This window comes from Hypanus sabinus, chromosome 16 (genome assembly GCF_030144855.1).
Source record: "Hypanus sabinus isolate sHypSab1 chromosome 16, sHypSab1.hap1, whole genome shotgun sequence".
Classification (NCBI taxonomy): Eukaryota; Metazoa; Chordata; class Chondrichthyes; order Myliobatiformes; family Dasyatidae; genus Hypanus; species Hypanus sabinus.
Genome location: NC_082721.1, coordinates 81,658,982 through 81,686,817, shown reverse-complemented (window position 1 = coordinate 81,686,817; position 27,836 = coordinate 81,658,982). Strand labels below are relative to the sequence as shown.

General features: G+C 47.4%; 1 protein-coding gene across 8 annotated transcripts in view; it reads right to left on the bottom strand.

Annotated features, from left to right (window-relative positions):
* Positions 1–27,836, bottom strand: part of LOC132406487 (cAMP-specific 3',5'-cyclic phosphodiesterase 4B-like) — a 311,131-nt gene that overhangs the window by 17,105 nt on the left and 266,190 nt on the right. For all 8 annotated transcript variants that reach the window (XM_059992227.1, XM_059992228.1, XM_059992231.1 and 5 more), the window contains 4 exons: positions 10,550–10,643; positions 3,673–3,854; positions 2,583–2,681; positions 1,060–1,224 (listed from right to left, as the gene is read on the bottom strand). In XM_059992227.1, coding sequence (XP_059848210.1) covers positions 1,060–1,224; positions 2,583–2,681; positions 3,673–3,854; positions 10,550–10,643 — 540 coding nt within the window. The remainder of the gene's footprint in view (positions 1–1,059; positions 1,225–2,582; positions 2,682–3,672; positions 3,855–10,549; positions 10,644–27,836) is intronic.

The window sequence follows — 27,836 nt, the reverse complement described above, 5'->3', positions numbered from 1 at the left end:
GAGGGTTGGCTGGATTGGTCTTACAAAGGACCTACATGGACTCAGCAGGCCAAATAGCCTTTATTCCAACTGCAACCACCCTGTGATTCCGTAATGCCAATGTCTGGTGACGTGAAACAAGAGAAAACCTCCTGCTTCAAGCAGTTTCAAGTTCCTGGGTGTCAAGATCTCTGAGGATCTAAGATGGTCCCAACATATCGACGTAGTTATAAAGAAGGCAAGACAGTGACTATACTTCATTAGGAGATTGAAGAGCTTTGGCATGTCAACAAGTACACTCAAAAACTTCTATAGATGTATCGTGGGGAGCATTCTGACAGGCTGCATCACTATCTGGTATGGGGGTGGGGGGTTACTGCATAGGACTGAAAGAAGCTGCAGAGGGTTGTAAATCCAGTCTGCTCCAACAAGGAGCAGTGTCTCAGAAATGCAGCTGTCATTATTAAGGGCCTCCAGCACCCAGGCTACCATCAGGTAGGAGGTACAGTAGCCTGAAGGCACACACTCATTGATTCAGGAACAGCTTCTTCCCTTCTTCCATCCGATTCCTAAATGGACATTGAACCCTTGAATACCTCACCTTTTTTAATATACAGTATTTCTGTTTTTTGCATGTTTTTTTAACCTATTCAATATATGTAAACTGTAACTGATTTATTTATTATTATTATTATTTTTTTTCTCATTAATATTATGTATTGCATTGAACTGCTGCTGCAAAGTTAACAACTTACATGCCGGTGATAAAAATCCTGATTCTAATCTGCAGATGCAGGAAATCCCGAGCAACACACTCAAAATGCTGGAGAAACTCAGCAGGTCAGGCAGCATCTCTGGAAAATACCAGACAGATGAAGTTTTGGGCTGTTGACCGTCTACTCTTTTCCATAGATGCTGTCTAGCTTGCTGAGTTTCTCCAGCGTTTTGCGTGTGTTCCTCTGTCCTTCTGGAGAGTGGTAGGGTGGAAGGGGAGGGGTTCACTCTCACTCCAGTAACGGGGCATGGGGCCTCCCTCCTACCTTCACCTACTGATCAGGAGTGTGCGGAGGGAGTACTCACGTCGAGGGCTGGCGTGGAGAGCAGCACGTGAGTGGACTGCATCACGTCAGCCGCGTGCAGGCTGTTGTGGTAGGCGACGTCTGCGTGGTAATGGTCCTCCAGCGTCATGATGTAAGTGAGGAACGTGTCAACCGGGATCCGGAAGGTCTTTAACAGATCTCTCTCCTGAAACAGAGCAACACTCCGAATGTAGGGTGATCATTTACGTGTACACAGAGTGAAAACCCTCCCCACAGTACGCAGTGACTCTACAACAGTTACCTGAGAAATCCCATCCTCAACACAGTGACTACGGTAACCAGAAACTCACTCCACCCCGAAACACAGCCAAACTGTGCCCACCTTCCAACCTACTCCAACGTCATGCTTCCCTCCAGCATCGTCCTCCGCTTGGCTTTCATAGTAACTGTTCTCATTGCTACCATGAGGAAGAAGGGACAAGAGCCCACCGACCCATGATCAACATTCTCGGAATATTTCTTCCCCTCTGCCGACAGCCCATGAGCTCCTGAACATTACCTCACTGTTCCTATTTGGCACTACTTATTTAATTTTTTATTGCTACTTCCATAGTTCAATGGGTCCATTTCATATCAGAGAATGTATACGGTGTACAACCTGAAATTCTTACTCTTCACAGACAGCCACAAAACAGAAAAAAAACCCAAAGAATGAATGACAGAAAACATTAGAATCCTAAAGCACCCACCCCCACACACGAGCAGTGACAGAAGCATCAACACTCCCCCCTCCCTCTTTCCTTCCCCCCGCTTGCATCAACCTCCCTCCACCCTCCACACAATCAATAGCAAAGCCCCCCAGAGACAATGATCTAGAGTCCATCAAAAACTACAGTCCATCCCAACACTTCAATATCTTAGACAGGCTCTCCCTCTCTCTCTCTCTCTCTCTCTCTCCCCCTCTCGATATCGCTCCTGCAACAGTGACAGGGGAGACTAGCAGCTCGCCGTTTCGATGTGACAATGTGCCGCATCGCTCGTCCGAGTCCTCAACCCGAGGACCAATGAGGTGGGAGTGGGGAACGGGAGGGGTAAGGGGAGATATCACATGAGTGCAGGGGTCTTCTTTCGACAGCAGCATACAGCACCTGCTGTCTCGATGTTTCAGCTTCCTGCAAGATTGTATAACTTACAGAGCAGCAAGCTGATGACCTACTGCCAGTGACAGTAAACCCAAATCTGATTCTGATGTAACGTATATCTTAGAAATAGATGGAAAATTATAACTTGTGCCATGAATGACGGCATGAAAATGTGCTGTTATATATTTGCAAATATTATAATTGAGCTATTAAGTTACCCAGGGACTAAGCACCCACCTCCATAAACAGTGATCATGTGTAATTCAGGGGGCAATTCTTCCCTCAAATAAGAAGCACCTCGGCAGTCATCCACTGAATGATCCCTACCCTGAAAAACCAGTGACTGTACAATAACTCAGTGTGTAATCATTACCATAAAGAGGGATTAAGAGGCATAAATGAGTGATCGTTGAGTCAGTACCTGGAAGATGGCATACATTATGCAGCTGAGTGGCCTGTTGTTTGAGAACTCAGATACCCGGAAAATGTTAAGGCCCCATTTATTCAAGTCATCGAGTTCCTGTAAACAAAATAGGACAACATTGTAAAAACCGAGAACCAATATTATATCATGAGACACAAAAGCAGAATTAGGTCATTTGGCCTATCGAGTCAGCTCTGCATGTTCATCACGGCTGATCCATTTTCCCTCTCGGCCCCAATCTACATATCAGTACCTGATCCACCAATGCAAGCCATTTGTAATCCTTCCACCAACTCTCCCCGATGGTGGTGACCTTCCCCATAGCTTATATATCGCACTGTCGTTGCTGTGTTTGTTGTCGGTCGTCATCCCTTGCCCACACACCACATCCACACGACTGTGGGCCGTGCCTGTTGCCGATGTGACTCGGAAGGGAAGAAGATGGTGGGCTCCTGGCAAGGACCAGACAAGGGCGTAAGCTTGGGCACTTCAGTACCAGAGAGGGCCAGCCATTCCCCCAGTGTTGCAGGGAGCGCATACAAAATGCTGAAGGTGAGATCGATGTGGTTTGTGGATTGGACTGCAGTTCACATTATGACGTGTTTCCCGGTCTAAGGCTGCTCTTTTGTCTGTTGCTATTTTGGGTGACTTTTGAATTGAGAAGGCCTGCAGGTAATGAACACTGAGCTGAACTAAATAGGGACTCTTTGATTGTGTTTTATATTCTGTGCTTTCGCTCGTCCTTTCTTGTTGCCATTTTGTTTCTTGTATGGGTGGGAGAGGGTTAATGTTTTTCTTTGTTTCGTGACTGTCTGCGGACAAGATGAACCTCAGGGATGAGTACTGTGTACATACTCTGATAATAAATGTAGTCTGACTTTGAGCTTTAAGTCAGCCAGCATCTATGGAGTCGACATTTCGGGCCATTGATGCTGCCTGACCTGCTGAGCTCCCCCAGCAGTTTGTGTGATGCTCAGAGTTTCGGCATCTGCAGAACCGCTTGTGTTTATCACTCACTGAGTGTCAGCCTGCCTCTGGGCTGGCAGACTCGTGCGCCCAGTGCTCAGGACCCGGTCGCTGCCCTTACCTTGGTCAGTGCATCTTCTTGCTGGGTCTTCACTCCGAACCTAGGGATCGAGGAGTTGGTGACGCTGAGGTTCGAGCCGTGGGTCAGTTTCTTCACTCCGCTGATCTGACACATGGGCTGCTTTGATTTCTTCTCCCGCTCCTTCGGCGTGGGTGGCGGGATCTCCACCTCATTCTGCTTGTCTGAAAATATGGTGCGTGGGATATTAAATTAAACCCCAAACAATGACGTGTGAGATGACACCACTAGAGGGAAGGAAAACTGAAACTACGTGTTCTTACTGTGCAGACAGAAAGGGAGGGATTTGGACACCAAACATAAACACACATACATGTAAGCCAAACTTACATGAAAACACAGAACATATTCATTCAGACACACGCAAAAACATGCAGAACCCATACACAAAGAACAAAAACATAGAGAATGTGTGCAAACACGTACACACGTTGTGTTAGGGAACGCTTCAGCCTGACAGTCTGTGTAGGTCTACACTACAGTAATCTCACTAGTGCCCTTATCCGGACCAAAGAAGAACTGCTGGGATACCTCAGTGGGTCGAGCAGCATCTATGGGGGGAAGGAGCTGTTAACATTACGGGTTGAGATCCTGCTTAAGAGAGAAGAGTAGAGAGGAAAGGTGGTCAGTATAAAGACGACAGGGGCCAGTAAGTGACTGGTGGACCAAGGAGGGGTGAGGGATGATAGGCTGGAGGAGCAGAAGGTAGAATTGGCTGACAGAGGTGGGTGGATGATAGATGCGGGCAATCAAGAGGGTGAGAGAGAGAAAAAATAGGCAAATAACTTCAGGGGAGGGGAGGGTGAAGGTGGAGGCAGAAGGTGAGTGGGAAAACAAAGACCATGAGTGCTGGATTCTGAGTAGGGAAGGTGACAATGGGAGACATTTAATGAAGAGACGAAGGGCAGGTGAGGGAAATGTGTGGGAAATAGGTGAATAGAATCACGAGGGGCAGGAGAATGGAAAGAGATGATGGTGGGGCAGAGGGGGACAATGGGAAAGGGAACACAAATGGGAGGGCCATACATAGATCATAGGAGAAGTAGACAGAAGAGATAAGGTTCCACTGAAATTGAAAACAATTAATGTTGCAGACTACCCAGGTGAAATATGAGGCATTCGTGTTGGGTCTCTCTCTCATCCTTGGAGAAAGCCAAGGATGGAAAGGTTGATGTAGGAATTGAAGTGGGAACTGAAATGGGCTGTAGCTAAGAGGCCGTGATGGTCAATGTGGACGGAGCACAGGCGCCCTGCAAAGCTATCGCCTAGTCTTGCCACATGCAGCAGACATGGTTGGAGGAGGTGCCTGTGAATGGTTACCTCATCTGGAGGGATTGTTTGGGTCCCTGGACCGTGCTGAGAGAGGAGGTGTAAGGGGAAAGTGCCCTGAGTCAGTGAAGAGATGAGAGATACTGAAAGAGTGGTCCTGCAGTAGGTAGAAAGGGGTGGAGATGAGAAGATGTGAGATCTCATTACAGCTGTTGGAGGTGATGAAGGATGATGTGCAGGAAGTGGAAGCTACTAGACTGAAAGGTGAGGACTAAAGGAACTCTATTCTCTCTGGAAGGAGGGTGGGTGGGAGTAGGAGACTAGGAAACAGAGGAAACTTGAGGGGGTTTCCCATCAACCAGAGTAGAGGGGAAGCTTGATTCCTAAAAAGGACATTTCAAATAAACTGGGATGCGTCAGAGACACTGAAACTGGCAGAAAGGGGTGGTGTTTATACAAGAGACAGAGGGGGTGAGAAGTGAAGTCTGGGAAGCTGAGGGAGTCACTGAGTTTATTGTAAGTGTTGGTGCATAACTTGTTTCCTAACAGACAGATCCAGAAAAGGCAGTCCTCATGAAAGGTCTCGGGGTCTGAAGCCTCAACTGTTTATTCCCCTCCTGACCTGCTGAGTTCCTCTGGCACTTTGCATGTGTTACAAATGATGAAAGAGATTGGATATGGTCCAAGGGCATTTGAGATCAGAGTGGGCATTTAATCAGTTCCTGTCTGAATGGTACAACTGAAACTGCCTGTTCAAGATCCTCAGTGCTCACTGTGTAAAAAAAGTTGACTAGCATAACTTTTGGATCATTTGTCGCATCTTCATCCCTTCCCCAAAACAAACAGTTGCCCTCTTCTATAACCCCCCACGACTGACTTCTGTGAACTTCATTCAAAAGAACCACAACATCTCTATCCTATCACCACAACTAAAGCCATTCCCCCAGAATAATTTGGTAAATTTCTTCTGCATGAGCTCCTAAGCCTTTACACGTGTCCTAAAGTCCTCCAACCAGAACTGGACACAGTATTCCGGTTGGGCTCAAGTTGGTGCTTTATAAAAAGGATCTTCAGGAGAGCTTTGCTCTTATGCTGTATGCCTCCATTTATAAAACCTAGGGTATTGAATGCTTTCTCTCACTTTAAATAAGACCATAAGCTATAAGAGCTGAGCTGGCTGGTGGTGTAGTGGCATCAGTGCTCGACTTTGGGACAGAAGGTTCTGAGTTCGAATCCAGTCGGCTCCTGTGCACGCTTTCCGTCCATTGAGCGTCGAGCTAGCAACTCAACCTCGTAAAAAAGAAATTGCCTGCTTCAGAAACATCAACAGCTAAAAGATTGATGGCCTATGCTCTCTCGTGAGTTGAAAGGCAATTTCTTTCTTCTTTTCTATTAGAGCTGAATTCTGCTCTACAATTCCATCATAGCTGATGTATTATCTATCTCAAACTCATTCTCCTGGCTTCTCCCTGTAACCTTTGACACCTTTACTAATCAAACACCTATCAAACTCCGCTTTAAATATAACCGATGACCTGGCCTCCACGTTTTTAGTCCATTCTCACTGGTGCAGGTATGTTGGGATCATTTTGACTTCTTGTTCCTGGGACCGAGAACAACTCACGATTAAATGTAGACCATTCTATTTGCCTCCAGGTTTCTTATCCGTGATCCTGATCCTGTTGACAGACAGCGTCGTGCAGATTCACGAGTACTTGCTTGCAATTGGCCACAGTTTACATGCCAATTATAAGCAAGCACTTATGAAAGTGCACGATGTTACATAGAAACATAGAAAACCTACAGCACAATTCAGGCCCTTCGGCCCACAAAGTTGTGCCGAACATGTCCCTACCTTAGAAATTACTAGGCTTACCTATAGCCCTCTATTTTATTAAGCTCCACGTAAAAGGAGTCTCTTAAAAGACCCTATCGTATCCACCTCCACCACCGTTGCCGGCAGCCCATTCCACTCACTCATCACTCTCTGAGTAAATAACTTACTCCTGACATCTCCTCTGTATCTACTCCCCAGCACCTTAAACCTGTGTCCTCTTGTGGCAACCATTTCAGCCCTGGGAAAAAGCCTCTGACTATCCACACAATCAATGCCTCTCATCATCTTGTACACCTCTATTAGGTCACCTCTCATCCTCCGTCGATCTAAGGAGAAAAGGCCAAGTACACTCAACCTATTCTCATAAGCCATGCTCCCCAATCCAGGCAACAGCCTTGTAGATCTCCTCTGCACCCTTTCTATGGCTTCCTCATCCTTCCTGTAGTGAGGCAACCAGAACTGAGCACAGTACTCCAAGTGGGGTCTGACCAGGGTCCTATATAGTTCCATTACCTCTCGGCTCCTAAATTCAATTCCACGACTGATGAAGGCCAATACACCATATGCCTTCTTAACCAAGAAAATGTTGTCTGTAAACAAGAAAAAGCCCGTTTTAACACATTTCAAATTATATTCGGTGACCTTAACCAGGCCATTTTGAAGAAACTCAGACCAATTATCACCAGCACATAACCCGTTGCACCAGAGGTCGGAATGCACTAGACCACTGCTACACTACAATAAGGAATGCCTATCGTTCCTTCCCAAGACTGCATTTTGACAAGTCAGAGCATTTGGCGTACTCCTACTTCCTGCATACAGACAGAGCCTAAAGAGCAAGGTCCCAGAGATCAAGACAGCTAAGAGATGCTTGCAGGAGGCAGAGGATCGGGTACAGGATCGCCTTGAGTCAGTCTACTGGGCTGTGTTAAAGAACTCATCTGAGGACCTGAACACAAGGGTGGTTACAGGCTTTATTAAAACAGCTGTGGATGAGTGTGTCCCCCACAAAATCGTTCAGGGTGTGCCCCAATCGGAAGCCCAGGATGAACAATGTCACCCGGAACCTGCCCACAGCCAGATCAGAGGCGTTCAAGTCTGGAGATGAAGAATGCTACAAGAGGTGTGATCTGCGGAAAGCCAGCTCTCGGGCGAAGTGGAGATTCTGGACTAGATTGGAATCAAGGAGGGATGCTCGACTGCTGTGCCAGGGTTTCAACGCCATAACCTCGTACAAAGTTAAATTTTGCAACACAGGGGACAGCAGAGCTTCACTTCCAGATGATCTCAATGCCATCTATGCTTGCTTTGATCACCACAACAGGGAGGAATCATCGCATACCCCACGTCTTCCGAAGGTCCTTTGGTCTCAGTATCTGAAGATGATGTGCAGGCTGCTTTCAAGAGAGTGAATCCAAGGAAAGTATCCAATGGACAGAGTACCTGGCCGAGTACTGAAGACCTGTGCTGACCAACTGGCTGGTGTAGTCACTGATCTCTTCAACCCCTCACTCCAGCAGTGTGTGGTACCCACCTGCTTCATGCAGGCTTCAGTCGTATCAGTGCCCAAGAAGAGCGTGGTAACCTGTCTCAATGACGATGACCCAGTGATTAAGTGTTTTGAGAGGCTGGTGTTGAAGCTTGTCAGCACCTGTCTGAGTAGCGACTTGGATCTGCTCCAACTTGCCTACTGAAGTAACGGGTCTACAACTGATGCAAAGATGCATTACATCAGGATGCTCTTTATCGATTACAATTAGGTATTTACCACTATCAGCCCCTCTAAACTAATCAGTAAACTCCAAGACCTGGGTCTCAATACCCCTTGTGCAATTGTAGATTTAAGGAGAGGTCAGACTGGGGAGCACGCCTTATGAGAATAGGTTGAGTGAGCTCGGCCTTTTCTCCTTGGAGAGACGGAGGATGAGAGGTGACCTGAGAGAGGTGTACAAGATGATGAGAGGCATTGATTTTGGGGATAGTCAGAGAGTTTTTTTCAAGGCAGAAATGGCTAGCATGAGAGGGCACAGTTTTAAAGTGCTTGGAAGTAGTTACAGAGGAGATGTCAGGGGTAAGTTTTTTAAGGCAGAGTGGAATGGGCTGCCGGCAAAGGTAGTGGAGGCAGATACGATAGCGTCTTTTAAGAGACTCCTGGATGGGTACGTGGAGCTTAGAAAAGAAGAGGGCTATGGGTAACGTTAGGTAATTTCAAGCTAAGGACATATTTGGCACAGCTTTGTGAGCCAAAGGGCCTGTATTGCACTGTAGGTTTTCTATGTTTCTATGGATCAGGCAGGTTCTGACTAGAATTATCTCCACTGATCTGTTATAACCTGTGGAGTTTTTCTAACCACAGATACTGGGCTGTTTTAATTTTGGATTTCGACACCTTGTAGGTTTTACTTTTCTTCCACCACATTCTTGTTTTTCTCTCCAGTATGTGGCTCTTCATTAAATATCTCAGAAAGGCGGCATCCATCATTAAGGACCCCCACCCCACAGGACGTGCCCTGTTCTCACTGTTACCGTCAGGAAGGAGGTACAGAAGCCTGAAGGCACACACTCAGCAAATCAGGAACAGCTTCCTCCCCTCTGCCATCCGATTTCTGAATGGGCATTGAACCCTTGGACACAAACTCACTACTTTTTTATTTCCTTTTTTTTGCACTATATATATATATATAAATATATACACACACTGTATATACTTACTGTAATTCACAGATTTTCTCTCTCTATTATCATGTATTGCATTTTACTGCTGCCGCAAAGTTGACAAATTTCACTACACATGCCCATGATATTAAACCTGTTTCTGATTCTGATCTTTTCGGAAATTCGTATATAACACATCAAACCCACACACACACATATAAATGCAAGCACAGGAATCCACTTACGCTCGGGTAAATGTCAAACCTTCTTAAAATGACCTCCCAGAAAGCAGGACCAGTCTCCCCTGCAGCCTCACCCTGCTCCCGGTGTCTTTCCATTGTTGCTGCACTCCAGCTGCTCCTCTCTGTCTCCCCAAGTCCTTCAACCGCAGCCTGCCCGTCCCCGCTGGCCCTCCCTCTGTCAGAGGAACAGCAGGAAGCCACTTGGCCTGCCTGGTTGAGCTGCTTTCCAGCTGACCTCAGCTCCACTTGCATCCCACCACACAGTGATCCAAACCTCTTCTGCTGCTTTGTCAGTAATTATGGACAAGACCTCTCTGGGGTTAGGATCTGCAAAGATTTACAGTTCCGTAATAGAAAGAAAAATCCCAACTCATCTCGGTCTTAAATGGACGTCTCTTTTCCCGTTACTCTTAATGTAGATTTCTCTATCAGTGGAATCATCCTGAAGACAAGATGCCCTTCAAGGGGGAACGCATCTTCCAAGAATTACTCTCTCCCTCTCCATCTTCCGAGGGTGCTCTCTTTCTCAATCTCATTTGGTGCTCCCTCACTATCTCCCAGGGTGCTCCCTCATGCCACACTGCCAGCTTCCCTCCCTCCCACCATATAGTTCTCTCTCCCTGAATCCCCACTGAGTGCTCCCTCTCTGTCTCCCGGGGTTCCTATCCCTCCGTATCTCCCTCCCCATCTTGTCAGAGTGCTCTGCCCCTCACTGTTTCCTCAGGATGCTCCCCCCACCCCTTTCCCCAAGATGCCTCTCCCTCCCTCCCCACCTCCCTAAGGTGTTCCCTCCCTCCCCGGCTCGCCAAGGCACTCCCTCATTCCTCGTCTCTCCGAGCGAAGGCTCCACACTCACCAAGGAAGGTGCTGGCAATGTACTCGGACACCTGGTTGCCAGACCGACTCATCTCCGAGAGGTGCGTCAGCTCCCGGTTCAACATCCTCTTAAACTGCAGACAAAACAGAGGAAGGGATGTCAGTCGGGTGCACCCTGCCACCTCGCTCAGGCTGTTCCCCAAACCCACCGATGCACACAACCTCCAACAACACCTGGTGCCCGTGACGGACGCTGCCTCAGAGCTGGGAGGGTTGCTCTGTAGTCCATGGGCAACAATCCCCCAAGTCCACAGGGCCTCACCCACTGTAGAGCGACTCTCCGCATAGCCCCCCCACCCCTCCGGCTGGACCTATGGCTGCAGACTCATCCAGGAGCGACCAGTTGAGGCAACGACGCCCCAGGGTGGAAAACGTGGCCACCTACTACAGGAGCTGACCCTGAGCCAAAGGAACTCAACAGGCACAAGGGAACAGCAGCAGAAAGAGGCCACTCAGCCTCTCAGTCTTGGACTAGCCCTCAGAACTTTCATTTCTGCTTTACTCCAAGCCCTAACTCCTGTGTCCCTCAAGTTCGAAATTCCCCTGATCCTCCCAACATTCACATCTAATGTAAAGCCCCCCAAAACTGCCTCTCTTCCATCCCTGTACCCAAACTCAATCACAGATCAACAGCTGCTTCCCCTCCACCATTAGATTTCAGAATGGTTCATGAACACCATCCTGTTATTCCTTTTGTTCACACTTATTTTTTTTTACAACGTATAGAAATTTTTATGTATGGCTGCAGCAAAACACATTTCACATCATATTAGCCACTGATGATACCTCTGACTCTGGCTGTCGTTCTCAAATTTTAACCGTGATCTATTTGCTGACTCTGATGAGTTTGTTCACTGTCCTCGTACTAAACACCAACACCCACCCTCCCACCCGCCTCACACAGTCCCTGACGATCAGCCCTCACCTTAATGTAGCTCCAACACACTGAGAACAGGTAATCTGGCATGGTGGCTCTGCTGCAGGAGCTCAGACTGCAGTGGGTCGGGAGATAGAGACTGGGCTGCCTGCAGTGTAGACACAGGCAATGAACAGCGCCAACAGATACGACTGGGAATGCAAGGGGGTTCGAAGGAACTCTCTTTCTTGTTGCCCTTTCTCAATGACGTTGCAATGGCATCCTACGACTTTTTCCCTGAATTATCTGTCAGCTTCTATGCACTTGCAGATCGGATGAAATTCCAGAGGACCAGTTAGAAGAAAGGGAGTGCTGAATTCAGAAGCCGAAATGAAACTCAAATGCCTGGAAACGCTGACTGCACTGCCATCACCAAACCGTGGGACTCTGGCCAAATCCCAGGACTCTTGATGCCTGGGAAAGTCAGGAATTAACTCTGTGAGCAACCCAGAGAGGGTCAGTACTGAGGGAGTGTTTCACTGTCGGAGGGACAGTACTGAGGGAGTGCCACACCGTCAGAGGGACAGTACTGAGGGAGTGTCACACTGTAGGAGGGACAGTACTGAGGGAGCATCTCACTGTCAGAGGGACAGTACTGAGGGAGTGTCTCACTGTCAGAGGGACAGTACTGAGGGAGTGTCTCACTGTCGGAGGGACAGTACTGAGGGAGTGTCTCACTGTCAGAGGGACAGTACCGAGGGAGTGTCTCACTGTCAGAGGGACAGGACTGAGGGAGTGTCACTGTCAGAGGGACAGTTCTGAGGGAGTGTCTCACTGTCGGAGGGACAGTACTGAGGGAGTGTCTCACTGTCGGAGGGACAGTACTGAGGGAGTGTCTCACTGTCGGAGGGACAGTACTGAGGGAGTGTCCCACAGTCGGAGGGACAGTACTGAGGAAGCGTCACATTGTCGGAGGGACAGTACTGAGGGAGTGTCACATTGTCGGAGGGACAGTACTGAGGGAGTGTCACACTGTCGGAGGGACAGTACTGAGGGAGTGTCCCACAGTCGGAGGGACAGTACCGAGGGAGTGTCTCACTGTCGGAGGGACAGTACCGAGGGTGTGTCTCACTGTCGGAGGGACAGTACTGATGGAGTGTCTCACTGTCAGAGGGACAGTACTGAGGGACTGTCACCCTGTCAGAGGGACAGTACTGAGGGAGTGTCTCACTGTCGGAGGGACAGTACTGAGGAAGTGTCCCACAGTCGGAGGGACAGTACTGAGGGAGTGTCACCCTGTCAGAGGGACAGTACTGAGGGACTGTCACCCTGTCAGAGGGACAGTACTGAGGGAGTGTCTCACTGTCGGAGGGACAGTACTGAGGGAGTGTCCCACAGTCGGAGGGACAGTACTGAGGGAGTGTCTCACTGTCAGAGGGACAGTATTGAGGGAGTGTCACACTGTTGGAGGGACAGTACTGAGGCAGCGTCACACTGTTGGAGGGACAGTACTGAGGAAGCGTCACATTGTCGGAGGGACAGTACTGAGGGAGTGTCTCACTGTCAGAGGGACAGTACTGAGGGAGTGTCACACTGTTGGAGGGACAGTACTGAGGAAGCGTCACATTGTCAGAGGGACAGTACTGAGGGAGTGTCTCACTGTTGGAGGGACAGTACTGAGGAAGCGTCACATTGTCGGAGGGACAGTACTGAGGGAGTGTCTCACTGTTGGAGGGACAGTACTGAGGAAGCGTCACACTGTCAGAGGGACAGTACTGAGGGAGTGTCTCACTGTTGGAGGGACAGTACTGAGGAAGCGTCACATTGTCGGAGGGACAGTACTGAGGGAGTGTCACACTGTTGGAGGGACAGTACTGAGGAAGCGTCACATTGTCGGAGGGACAGTATTGAGGGAGTGTCACACTGTTGGAGGGACAGTACTGAGGGAGTGTCTCACTGTCAGAGGGACAGTACTGAGGGAGTGTCACACTGTCAGAGGGACAGTACTGAGGGAGTGTCTCACTGTTGGAGGGACAGTACTGAGGAAGCGTCACATTGTCGGAGGGACAGTATTGAGGGAGTGTCACACTGTTGGAGGGACAGTACTGAGGGAGTGTCTCACTGTCAGAGGGACAGTACTGAGGAAGCGTCACATTGTCGGAGGGACAGTATTGAGGGAGTGTCACACTGTTGGAGGGACAGTACTGAGGGAGTGTCACACTGTTGGAGGGACAGGACTGAGGGAGTGTCACTGTCAGAGGGACAGTACTGAGGGAGTGTCACACTGTCAGAGGGTAGTATTGCATTGCACTGGCCTCTCAGTAAGGAGACTATACAGCTCACCCCGTCCTGGAGCCACAATTCTTTACTGTCAGGTCCCTGGTGAGGACAGGGACAATGTGAGGTGTCTCAGTCTGTCTCAGTCAGGTGGTTTGTTCCAGAGGATATCACTCACTGCCAGCAGCCCCAGAGTAACTCAGATATCTGCCCACGTCGGCCACAGTCCGCCCACTGCCATCGACTCACAGCATGGGAGTCCAAGATCGATCCACGGAAAGGGAAGATGGATGTATCCATGGGAACGGATTCGTCTATGGGTGTCGGCTTTATTGATAGTGAGGTACCTGACCACTTGGGGGAAACTTCTTTCTGGTAGAGGGATTAGCCAAATCTGTTAGTTTTACCATGGATGTGAGATCTATCTGTGTAGTGTGGTGTCTCTCCTTGTGGCCTGGGGTCTATTTGTGGGTGTGGGCTCTCTCCATGGGTGTGGGGTCCGTCCGTGGTTGTGGGGGTCGTCTGTGGGTGTGGGGTCCGTCCGTGGATGTGGGGACTGCCCGTGGGTGTGGGTGTCTGTCTGTGGGTGTGGGGTCTCTCCGTGGGGAGGTATGCATCTGCTGGCTGGGTCGGATCTGTCGGGGACTTGCTGATCTGTCGAGAGCAGGAGCTCCTGTGTATGGTATGGATGTGTGAGAGAGGGATTGACAGACGTGCAGAGGGTTAATATCCATAGAGAGGGAACAATTTGGATCAGATAATGGATTGGAAGGATCAATTGGGTGGTGCCCCAAGAACCTTTGGATCAGAGAGCCACGCTGGGGCAGAGGCAGGAGGGGCTGCATGGCCAGTAGGTGTCCCAGGACTCAGAAGGTGGTCATGGCCTCAGCCGGAGAGGACTCTGGTGTGACTACCAATGTTTGGTTGTGTTGCTTTAAGGAAATTGTACTCAGTGACTGAGCCCAGTGACAGTCAGAAATAACCATTTCCATATAGAAATATGTTTAGACTCTGAAAGTTCGTCATTAACGTCTAAAAATGTAGCAGTCTGTGGGAAAAAAGGCCAGATGTGTCTGGACAAACCAGCTCTGCCTAGTTTACAGTAGAACCCTTTAAATCCCGCTTCACTATATTGGGCCCTGGGTTACTTCAGTTACATCCTCACAAAGGGGTTACCTCCAGGCCTGTTCTGGTGCCCTGTCTGCAGCTACATAGTCTACATACTGAGCTAAGCAGATAGTTGCTGCACCATTCGTGTGGTGGTTGGATTTCATGTCCAAGGGTGGTATTCCCATTTGAGGTGCAGTACAGCCTCGGGTGGGGGGGGGGGGGTATCTGAGCTTCTCTGGGCCCTGACGTACTGTCTTACTAGACCCAGACCATACTTGGATACACCAGTGAATTCAAAACCCAAACAGAGATATGAAGCGAGAGATTATGCCAGCCACTGACAGGATAACCTGCTTCAAAACTGCAATAATTATACCAATGCCCAAGAATACTGTGAGCTGCCTTAATGACTATCACCCAGTAGCACTCATATGCACGGTGATGAAATGCTTAGAGAGGTTGGTCATGACTAGAATCAACTGCCTCAGCAAGGACCTGGACCCAGTGTGATTTGCCCATCACGTCAATAGGTCTATGGAGGATGCAATCTCACTGGCTCTCCACGTGGCCTTGGATCACCTGGACTACACAACTCCCCACGTCAGGATGCTGTTCACTGACCACAGCTCAGCATTTAACACCACCACTTCAACAGTTCTGATCGAAAAGCTACAGAACCTGGAGCTTCAGTGCTTCCCTCGGCAACTCAACCCTCGACCTCCTAACCGGAAGACCACAATCTGTGTGGATTAGGGATTCCACCTCGTTGACAATCAACACAGGCGCACCTCAGGGGTGTGTGCTTGGCCCACTACTCTACTCTCTCTACACCTATGACTGTGTGGCCAGGCACAGCTCAAACAGCAACTTTAAATTTGCTGATGATACACCCATTGTTGGCAGAATCTCAGATGGAGACAAGAGGGCGTACAGGAGGGAGATATACCAGCTAGTGGTGTGGTGTCGCAGCAACAACCTGGCACTCAGCGTTAATAAGACCAAAGAGCCGATTGTGGCCTTCAGAAAGGGTAAGACGAGGGAGCACACCAGCCCACATAGAGGGAGCAGAAGTGGAAAGAGTGAACAGCTTCAAGTTCCCAGGTGTCAAGATCTGAGGATCTAACCTGTTCCCAACATGATGCAGCGATAAGGAAGGGAAGGCAGTGGCTATTTTTCATTAGGAGTTTGAGATTTGGTATGTCATCTAAAACACTGAGAATTTCTACGGATGTACCCTGGAGAACATTTTAACAGGCTGCATCACTGTCTGGAATGGGGGAATGGGGGAAGGGGGCCACCACACAGAATCAAAACAAACTGCAGAGTTATAAACTTAGTCAGCTCCATCATGGGTTGCATCCTCCATAGCATCCAAGACATCTTCAAGGAGCGATGACTCAAAAAGGAGGCATCCATCATTAAGGACCACCCCTCCCCACCCGGGACATGCCTTCTTCTCATAGCTGCCATCAGGGAGGAGGTACAGAAGCCTGAAGGCACACACTCAGTGATTCAGGAACAGCTTCTTCCCCTCTGCCATCTGATTCCTGAATATCGAACCCACGAACGCTACCTCACTACTTTTCTTATTTCTGTTCTTTGCACTGCTTTCATAACATATGCTGGTGATAATAGACCTGATTCTGACTCCGATCCCCTGTGTTCCTGAGGTTTCCAGTACAGGGGTTGCCTCACTAACGTGAGTGCGAATTGCGATGAAGGACGAGGTAGTCGGAGGCACACTGACGCTGGCTCTCGGAGCTCTCCAAAGTCCCATCCCCACGTTCCTTTCCCACTAGTCCTCCTTCTTCCATTATCTATCCAGTCTCTTTTCAGGAACAGCTTCTCCCCCCTGGCCATCAGATTTCCAAACAGTCCAACAGCCCATGAAAGTTATTCCTTTTTATTTTTGTAAATCATAGTGACTTTATGTTTGAGCTGTATTGCTGTCGCAGAATAGCAAATTTAACGTCAGTGACAGTAAATCAGTTTCAAATTTAATCTGCTTCTAGCACTCTCTCAGGAAACACATTCCAGGTTCCCTCAAGAAGGGTCGAAGGGTCGAAGGGTCTCGGCCCGAAAAGTCGACAGTGCTTCTCCCTATAGATGCTGCCTGGCCTGTTGTGTTCCACCAGCATTTTGTGTGTGTTGTTTTAATTTCCAGCATCTGCAGATTTCCTCGTGTTTGCTCCAGGTTCCCTCAGCAAGTCTCGTCTCTCCTCAGCTCCTCTTCTCCAATCCGTGAACCTCCAGTCACTGCCTCCTCTCCCCAGAACCTGAGATCACTCCACCTGATATACCCTATTGAACACCCTTCCTGATTTGGAAGCCTCTCTCCAGACTTCCCTTCTTTACTCGCAGGAGAACATCCCCAGTTCTCCAGACTCTCCATAAAAGCTATCCCACATCCCATGTTATTATCCATCTTGCTTGGAAGGGAATCAATTGAATGAATGATCCCAAGATTCATTCTTCCCTCATGTCCGTGTATGGAATATGTCAGACCATAACCAGTACTGGGTCAGTGACACTGTGTCCAATGTCTGAAGGATGTGAATGAGGGTGGGTTGGGTTCAGCCATGACTCTATCAGCCCCTTCTATGGGTAGCAGAGCATCCCCGAGACCACTTGGAGAGGGCAAGTGGAGAAAATTAGCATTCAGCTGGGTCAGGATCACATAGGAGTGGATTCAGAAGGCGGAAGTCCCAGGAGACGCAACACTCAGTACAGGATGTGATTTGATGAGCATTTACGCTCCCTAGTAGAGCGAGTTCAACAGCTGTTGTGGTTCATGCATGCGGTGGCTTATGAACACACTGACAGAGCTTGAAGGTGCCAGGTGGCTGGGGAGTGGTCCTGGTGGTGGGGGATTACAGAAGTGTCTGTCAGTATTGCCCACTAGTTTAACTTAAAGCAGCCTCAGCAGTTCTGAGTTTCTGGGGTCTGCTTGAGAACCAGTGACAGAGGGAAAGATACCAGGGAAAGAATGGAGTCAGTGTGGATGGCAGCCTGCAGAAGCAGCACGACGTGCCACTCACCATCTCTCCGTGCCCTCTGTCCTATCCCGGCTCAATCTGCCCCGGCCCTCCCCACACTCCAGCTCCCACTTCCCCACACCGAACAGCCAGTAATTTCCCATTAGGCAGTGGAAAGTACAGTGCGTCCAAAGACACTGAAACACAGCTGCTAAAGTGTGTTTCCCAACTACACAAACAGATCTTAAGAGGCTTGATCAACGTCACTAATACCCCAGAGAATCAGCAAAGGAAATGGGAAATGGGTTAACACCTTTAGCAGAGAGGCTCATAATACAGCAAATAGCATGGGATAATTATTACTTCCCCTCTGATTCATGTGTAGGAATGTGAGAGAGAGACAGGAGAGAGAGGGAGGGGGTGGCAGGGAATGAGGGAGAGGGCAAGAAAGAGAGGGAAAGGGGGAGAGGTGGTGAGGGAGAGGGCGAGGGGGAGAGGGGTGGGAGGGGTGGAGAGGGAGAGGCAAGGGAGGGAAGGGTGGCAAGGGGTGAGGGAGAGGGGAGAGGGGAGGGAGGTACAGAAAGAGAGAGTGAGGATGAGGGGTAAGGGAGAGGGTGAAGGGAGGGAAATATAGGGTGAAAGGGTGAGAGGGAGGGAGTATATCAGTATGTTTCAGTGTACAGTACATATACTCGTGTCTCTGCGTGTCTCTGCACGTATCTGTCCTTGTTTACCTGTGTAGCCATCTGACTGCGTGCACACTGTACACAATACACAGAGGGAAGTGACAGAGCACAAAACAACCTGTTCGCTGCCAATCATCAATTCAGACAAACATCCTCTCTGCCTTCTTCCCCTCCTTCCCCACCTGGGTTACACATTCCAGGATCTACGGTCTTGCCCCAAGGACAAACAAGGTCACTTTGTTCTTCAACACTCCCGAGGGCCACAGCATTTACCATACACATATTTCCCTTGTCTGCCTTCCCAAAACCCATCGCCTCTCATTTTAATTTCCCTCTGTTTGGGGCCCAAAATCATGAAAGTACTAAGCTACAGCGACAAAAAATCTGCAGGAGAAACAGAGGGTCGAGCAGCATCTGTGTGCGTGTGGAGGGAGAGGTGGGGTGGGGAAGAATCATTGATATTTGGTGTCAATGCCCTAAGGACTAAGGACTAAGGGTGGGGGGGGGGGTGGAGTACTAATCTAGAGCTACATCACACTGAAGGATGTGAGATGTTGCTATGGTAACAGCTCATTTCTCAATTCCTCAAAACCAGGAACATATTTATTTCTAAAAGAATATATTCTGGAAGATTTTGCACTTTAAAATCATCACGTTTATCTCGGTGCGAAGATTAAAGCTAAGGGTGAAGTGTTCAGGTGATCGGAGGAAGCACTTCCGGGTCTCATTCACAGCATTTCCATGGCGGCCCATGTAGAGCTGCAGAAACACACTGCAGTAGAGTGCTCCGCTCACGATCAGCAGCGATAATTGGGGACCACAGGAAGTTCCCAGACCAACAAGTGGGTATGAGCTAGGCCGAGGTGCAGTCCCTAACAGGGGCAGGCTGGCATTTAGAAGACAAGACTGACAGGATGCTCAAAGCCTGTTGTGAAGAGCTTTACCTCAGAGAGTGCAGCACTGTGGATTCTACACAGGGTTTCTGTTCCCAGTCACTACCCTCACAGAATCTTCTCCCTCTGCCTTCCCGCTCAATGTTCTCTCTTTCAATAACAGCACCTCACATATTTCTCTTTCCAGAGTTTAGCTCTAATCTACTCAATCCTATCTCACAAGACAATCCCCTCAAACCATGAAGCCAAGCCATTTCTTTCAAGTCAAGTACATCCTTCCTTCAACAAGTTAACATAAGCTGTACATAGGCCTCCTGGTGTATTCACAATAAAAGCCCAGTATATTTAGAAACATAGAAAATAGGTGCAGGAGTAGGCTATTCGGCCCTTTGAGCCTGCACCGCCATTCAGTATGATCATGGCTGATCATCCAACTCAGAACCCTGTACCTGCTTTCTCTCCATACCTCCTGATCCCTTTAGCCACAAGGGCCGTATCTAACTTACTCCTAAATATAGCCAATGAACTGGCCTCAACTGTTTCCTGTGGCAGAGAATTTCACAGATTCACCACTCTGTGTGAAGAAGTTTTTCCTCATCTCGGTCCTAAAAGGCTTCCCCTTTATCCTTAAACTGTGACCCCTCATTCTGGACTTCCCCAACATCGGAAACAATCTTCCTGCATCTAGCCTGTCCAATCCCTTTAGAATTTTATACACTTCAATAAGATCCCCCTCAATCTTCTAAATTCCAGTGAGTACAAGCCTAGTCGATCCTGTCGTTCTTCATATGAAAGCCATCTCAGGAATCAATCTGGTGAACCTTCTTTGTACTCCCTCTATGGCAAGAATGTCTCTCCACAGATTAGGGGACCAAAACTGCACACAATACTCTAGGTGCGGTCTCACCAAGGCCTTGTACAACTGCAGTAGAACCTCCCTGCTCCTGTACTCAAATCCTTTTGCTATGAATGCCAACATACCATTTGCCTTTTTCACCACCTGCTGTACCTGCATGCCCACCTTCAATGACTGGTGTACAATGACATCCAGGTCTTGTTGCACCTCCCCTTTTCCTAATCGGCCACCATTCAGATAATAATCTGTTTTCCTGTTCTTGCAACCAAAGTGGATTTGTATCAAAACATCTCTACATTCACACTCCATTTCCCTTACAATGAAGGCTTGTAAGATCTCTTTCAGAGGCTGATGTCAGAATACAGTGCCTATAAAAAGTATTCACCCCCCCAGAGATATTCATGTTTTATTGTTTTACAACATTGAATCACAGTGGATTTAATCTGGCATTTTTTGAAACTGATCAACAAAAAAAAAGATTATTTCGTGTCAAAGTGAAAACAAAGTGATCTAAATTAATTATAAATATAAAACACAAAATAATTGATTGCTTAAGCATTCAACCTTTTTAATTTTTAGAAGTCACATAATTAGTTAAATGAAGATCTGATTTTGGAGACCTGTGTGCAGTCAAGGTGTTTCAATTGATTGTAGTAAAAATACACCTGTATCTGGAATCCATCTGCTGGTGAGTCAGTATCCTGGCAAAAACTATACCATGAAGACAAAGGAACACTCCAAGCAGCTCTGTGAAAATGTTATTGAGAAGCACTAGTCAAGATATGGATACAAGAAAATCCCTTGGACTACAGTTAAGTCAACCATCAAAAAATGGAAAGAATACAGCAAGATATAAATCTGCCTAGAGCAGGCTGTCCTCAAAAACTGATTGACCATGCAAGGGGACTAGTGAGGGAGGCCACCAAGAGACCGATGACAACTCTGGAGGAGTTACAAGCTTCAATGGCTGCGATGTTGGAGACTAAACATACAACTGTTGACCGGGTGCTTCACCAGTCGCAGCTTTATGGGGGAGAAGCAAAGAGAAAGCCACTATTGAAAAAAACTCACATGAAATCTCAGCTAGAGTTTGCCGTAAGGCATGTAGGAGACTATGAAGTCAGTTGGAAGAAGGTTCTATGGTCTGATGAAACTGAAATTGAACTTTATGGCCATCAGATAAGCCAAACACTGCACATCATCTCAAACACACCAACCCTACCATAAAGCACGGTGGTGACTGCATCATGCTGTGGGGATGCTTCACTGAAGCAGGCCCTGCAAGGCTTGTGAAGGTAGAGGGGGAAATGAATGCAACAAAATACAGGGAAATCCTGGAGGAAAACCTGATGCAGTCTGCAAGAGAATTGCAACTTGGAAGAAGATTTGTTTTCCAGCAAGATAATGACCCCAATCGTAAAGTCAAAGCTACACGGGAATGGATTAAAAACAACAAAGTTAATGTCCTGGATTGGCCAAGTCAGAGTCCAGACCTCAATCCAGTTGAGAATTTGTGGCTGGACTTGAAAAGGGCTGTTCACTCACGATCTCAATGCAATCTGACAGAGCCTGAGCAGTTTCATAAGAAGGAATGGGGAAAAATTGCAGTGTCCAGATTTGCAAAGCTGATGGAGACCTATCCACACAGACTCAAGGCTGTAATTGCTGCCAAAGGTGCATCTACTAAATACTGACTTGAAGGGGGTGAATACTTATGCGGTCAATTATTTTGTGATTTATATTTGTAATTAATTTAGGTCACCTGATAGCAATCTGTTTTCACTTTGACACTAAAGAGTCTTTGTCGATCAGTCTCAAAAAAAGCCAAGTGCAATCCACTGTGATTCAATGTTGCAAAACAATAACACATGAAAACTTTTGGGGGGGGGGGTGAATACTTTTTATAGGCGCTGTATCTTTCAAGAGGGTGAGCCCTCTCAAGGCGTCAAACTCCAATGATGTACCTGGCAGGGCACTGAAAGCCACTACCAAACAATCTCTTACTGCTGCTGTCAAAGGTTCCCATCTACTTCAAAAGGGCATCAATCATTTGGAATGGCTCAGCAACTATCATCTATTGCGATGAAGAGTTTTCAGACAGACAGACATACTTCATTGATCCCGAGGGAAATTGGGTTTCATTACAGCCGCACCAAGAATTGTGAAGAAATATAGCAATATAAAACCATAAACAATTAAATAATAATAAGTTAATCATGCCAAGTGGTTGGGCATGGCTCAGCAAGGACCTAGACCAGCTGCAGTTTGCCTACTGCTACAACAGATCCACAGTAAATACTGTCTCATTGGTTCCCCACTCGCCTGGGATCACCTAATAACTACATACCTGCAGCTCGGTGTTCAGCACCATCATCTCCTTCTCAACTAACTTCAAAACCTGGGCCTCTGTGCCTTGTTCTGCACCAGATCTTTGACTTCCTCACCGGGAGACCACAGGCTGTGCAGATCTGAAACAACATCTCCTCTTCGCTGATGGTCAACACCGGAACAGCTCAAGGATGCGTGCTTAGCCCAGCACTCTGCTCTCTATACATTCATGACTGTGTGGCTAGGCACAGGTCATAATGCCACCTATGAATTTGCTGATGACACAATTGTTGTTGGCATAATCTCAGATGGTGATGAGGTGGTGGTACCAGAATGAGATAAATTGGCTGGTTGTGTGGGGTTGCAGTAACAACCTGGCACGGAACATCACTAAGACCAAGGAATTTATTGCAGACTTCGGGAAGGGAAAGCCAAGGGAAGACACAGCAGACCTGATCAAGGAGCTGACAGTGGAAAGGGTGAGTTCCTAAGTGTCAACCTCTTTCTGTTCTGAGCCCAACATATTGAGGCAATCATGAAGAAGCCATGCCAGTAACTATGTATATTCCATCAGGAGTTTGAGGAGATTTGGTATGTCACCAGAGACTGTAGCAAAAAATAATTGCTTTATTTATGTAGCACCCTTCATACATTAATATGCAGGCTTAAAGAACTTTATGTAGTTTGTAAAGATAAATCAATATAGTCATAAAAGCAAGGCAAAATTAAAAGTTTAAATAACAATAAACATTATATGGAATAAAAAGTAATTGAATAAACCAAATTACAGAAATATAATCATCATCAATAGGCATTAAGTAATCCTATAAGTAGATTTTTATAAGTGTTTTGAAACGTTCCACAGTACAAGCCAGGAATATCTCAGTCGGTAGGGTATTCCAGATGTTTGGAGCATAAGAGCAAAGGGTCACATCACCAGCTCTAGGAACACTAAGTACACCAGTGTTCATGGAGCTACGCTTATACTTAGGGATGTAAGGGATCTAGACTCTCCAGATATACTGTGGAGAACTTCCTGACAGGCTGCATCATCTTTTGGTATGGAGGTGCCATAGTACAGGATTGGAAAAAGTTGCAGTGTATCATAAACCCAACCAGCTCCATCATGGGCACTAACTAACCCACCATTGACGACATCTTCGAAAGGCCACATCTCAAGGACATGGTATCCATCATGAAGGGCCCTTACCACCTAAGGCATGACATCCAAGAGGACCACCGGGCTCTCCCTCCCACTATCTGTGACATTTACAGGGAGCATTGTAGGCGAAGGGCTCAAAGCATCGTTGAGGATCCCTAACACTCACCCCATAATCTCCTCTGACCCACTAGTGTCAGGAAGGAGGTCAGGACTGTCACACTGTATTATAGCTTTTTCCCCTGGGCTGAGTCTGATAAATACCCTGCCACCACTGAGGTCTCGTCACTAGGACGGTGAGCTGCTTTCTGTTTTGTTTCGCTGCGCTGCGTACCTCATGCACTTTGAATGGCATTTTATTAACTTATTTATGGCAATATTTTGCTTTCTGTGCTGTGTGTGATACATGTATTGTGGGAGCACCGTGGTCTGGAGGAACACTGCTTCATTTGGTTGCATGTCATTGAACAATAAACGTGTAGTTGAAATTGAAATCTTCTCATTACTGTCTTCTAGGGGGAAGTACAGTAGCCTGAAGGTGCACATGCAATGACTTAAGGACAACTTCTTCCCCACCGCCATCAGATTTATGAATGGTCCATGAACACTACCTCACTAGTTTGCACTCTTGCACAATTTAAAGTATGTTTATTATCTAACTATGTATGAAGTATACAACCCTGAGATTCGTCTTCCCACAGACAACCACGAAACAAGGAAAACTATCGTTATGTATTGCATTGTACTGCTACTGCAAAACTAACAAACCTCACACACATCAGTGACAGTAAAACTGATTCTGAAGGCCGAGCCTCCATTTACTTCCCCAATGCCTTAAAAATATGTGGGTGATAATTTTACTTGTTTCTATATATGGATATTCAGATCTCTCTGAACAGCAGCATTTGTTAGTCTTAGTCCAGTGAAATGAGATTCTACTCTGGTCACCTAAAACGTCACCAAGTGTTGATGATACCTTGCATTGACTAGTGCTGCAAAAGGATGTTAGATCCATGTCATTAGCCAGTCCTATGCTCAGTCTGAGGACGTGACTACACTCGGTGGCCATTTTGTTAGGCATCTCTTGCAAAGTATGTTCATGGTCTCCTGCTGCAGTAGCCCATCCACTTCAAGGTTGGACGTGTTGTGCACTCAGAGATGCACTTATGGATATCACTCTTCTATTGCATGGCTATTTGAGTTACTGTCGCCTTCCTGTCAACTTGAACCAGTCTGGCCATTCTCCTCTGATCTCTCTCATTAACAATGCATTTTCACCCACAGAACTGCCACTCACTGGATGCTTTCTTTTGTTTCTTACACCTTTCTCTGTAAACCCTAGAGACTGTTGTACATGAAAATCTTTGGAAATCAGCAGTTTCTGAGATACTCAAACCACCCTATCTGGCACAAATGATCAGTTCATGGTCAAAGTCACCGAGATCACATTTCTTCCCCGTGGTCAAGCGGTTCAGCTATTATTCAGACTAAACATCAGAATGGGGAAGAAATATGACTCAAATGATTTGACTGTGATTAATGTGTGTGTGTGTGTGTGTGTGTGTGTGATTATGTACTGAAGAAACATCAACTGTTTACTCTTTTCCACAAATGCTGCCTGGCCTGCTGAGTTCCTCCAGGATTTTGTGTGTGTTGCTTTGGATTTCCAGCATCTGCAGATTTCCTCATGTTTTGTTGGCTGTGCAACAATTGCTGGTCCCAGGCAGGGTGGCTTGAGTATTTCAGAAATTGCTGTTCTGGGATTCTCACTCACAACAGTCTCTAGAGTTCACAGAGAATGGTGTGAAAAACAAAAAAAATATATATATATAGGAGTGGCAGTTCTGGAGGCAAAAATGCCTTGTTAATGAGAGTTCAGCGGAAAATCGACAGGCCAGTTCAAGTTGACGGGAAGCTAACAGAAACTCAAATAACCAGGCCTTGCAGATGGGCATTTCTGAACACACAACACATTGAACCATGAAGTGGATGGGCAATGGCTCAGAAGACTACAAACATACTATACACTCAGTGGCCGCGTTATTAGGAACAAGACATATATACCTAATAATGTGGCCGCTGACTATAGAAAAAGGTGATTAGGACCAAAGGATTGGTGGTGGTTTTATGCAGAGCACACAAGGTTTTACTGGTGGTACGATACAGTTCTGTACAACCTGCTATCACATCTGGGCCTCAGAATCTGTCCTTCCTGACGTCAGCTGTACAGCTTTGATTGAATGGACAGGGAGAGAGTGTTCCCGCTGACAGCAGGATCAGCGACAGCCGGATACAGATGGAAAGGATTTGGCAAGCGATTAGGGGAAATGTTGCTGTGCCGTGACTGTGATCTGGAATGTGCTGCCTAAAAACAGATTTAACAGCAACTTTTAAAAGGAAATCGGGAAAAAATACTTCAAAGTGTGGGGTTCTGGGAAAAGAGTGGGGGGAGTGAGATTAGTTGGAGAGCTGTTTTAAAGAGCAGGGGCGTGCTTCAGGAGCGGAGTGGCCTCTTGCTGTGTAACATCTATATTGCTGTCACTTGCAGGCTAGTAACTCTGCATTGAAAATACTTTTGGTTAATGCTGGATCACAGATGACTGCAGCTTATTGTCCAGCTTGCTACACAGATCCTCATGGGATCATACTTCCATCTGCATGTTTTGCTCAGTCCCACTGAATCTGCATGCACTCAATCCAAGCAACCTACCCCTCCGCCATATTCAGGCCGATGAGTCACAAACAACCATCTCCCTGAAGACCTTTACAAACTGATCACAGGAATTTGCAAATATGACAATGATTGAAACACTAAACATGAACATTAGCTACACCATATATCTTTATAAATCTAAGTTCCATTTCCCTCTCCTCACCAGCCATCTTGAAAGCAAACACCCCACTGCACCAGCATCTGGTTACCATAGGAACATGAGCCCAAACTCTGAACAGGCTACTGGACCATGAGGGCTTCACATTTGCACCGGTTCAGATGCTGTGGTGAACTATGTGCCTGTTGGGACACGCCCCTGCTGACTGCTCCTGTGGCTCCTCCCACAGGCCCCTGTATAAAGGAGACCTGCGGCCTGAAGATCGGCCTCATTCTCCAGGACCTTGTATGATAGACACTCACTCCTGGTTCCTTCTTCCAGTCAATAAAAGCCGATATCTCGCCTACGTCTCAGTGTGAGTTATTGATGGTGCATCAGATGCTCCACCCGTCCATGGAGAATCTGCATTTACCTTTAAAATGCCAGAAGAACTCAGGAGGTTAGGCAGCATCTATGGAGAGGAATAATGAGTCAACGTTACAGGCCGAGACCCTTCAACCCTTCGGTGAAAGGTCCCGGTCTGTAACAAAAATTCTTTATTCCTCTCCATAGATGCTGTCTGACCCGTTGAGTTCCTCTGGCACTTTTTGTGTGTTACTCTGGATTTCCAGCATCTGAATAAGCTCCTGTGCTTATGTTGTGCCCCTCAGACAGGACAAGATCCCTGGGTGGTTCAGAGGGTTGTAGTCGCTTCTGGAACCGTGGTGGGCAGAGATTGGGCTTGGCCAAGGGGATGAAAGAGTGTCACTCTGGCTCCAATCCATTTACCCTGTGTTCACAATACTGACAGGGGTACGGGATGCCAGTGGACCGCTACCCTCAGTTTGTCACCTGCCAGGACTTCTTTTGCCAGAGGGTGGCAAATCTGTGGAATTCATTGCCCGAGGTGGCTTTGGAGGTCAAGCCATAGGGTATGTTTAGTTTCTTGATTAGTAAGGGTGTCAAAGGTTGTGGGGAGAAGGCAGATAAATGGGATGGAGGGATAATAAATCATCCATGATGAAATGATAGAACAGACCCAATGGGCCAAATGGCCTAATTTTGCTTGTACGTTTTATGGATGGCAGAGCGTGGGAACAAGCTAGAGGTCAGTCCAGAAGGCAAACAATGTCTTTCCAGTTCCCACTTCCTGGGTGTCTCGGCCTCCTTTAAGCCTCCTCGGTGGCTTTTAGGGGGAAAACAGGAGGCATTACTGTAACACCATGGTATCAGGAAAGGAGGCCCCGTCCTTCAGCACTCCCCTGTCCCACACAAACAAACCGTTACCCAGTTACAGCAGGGGAGCTTCAGTCCTGC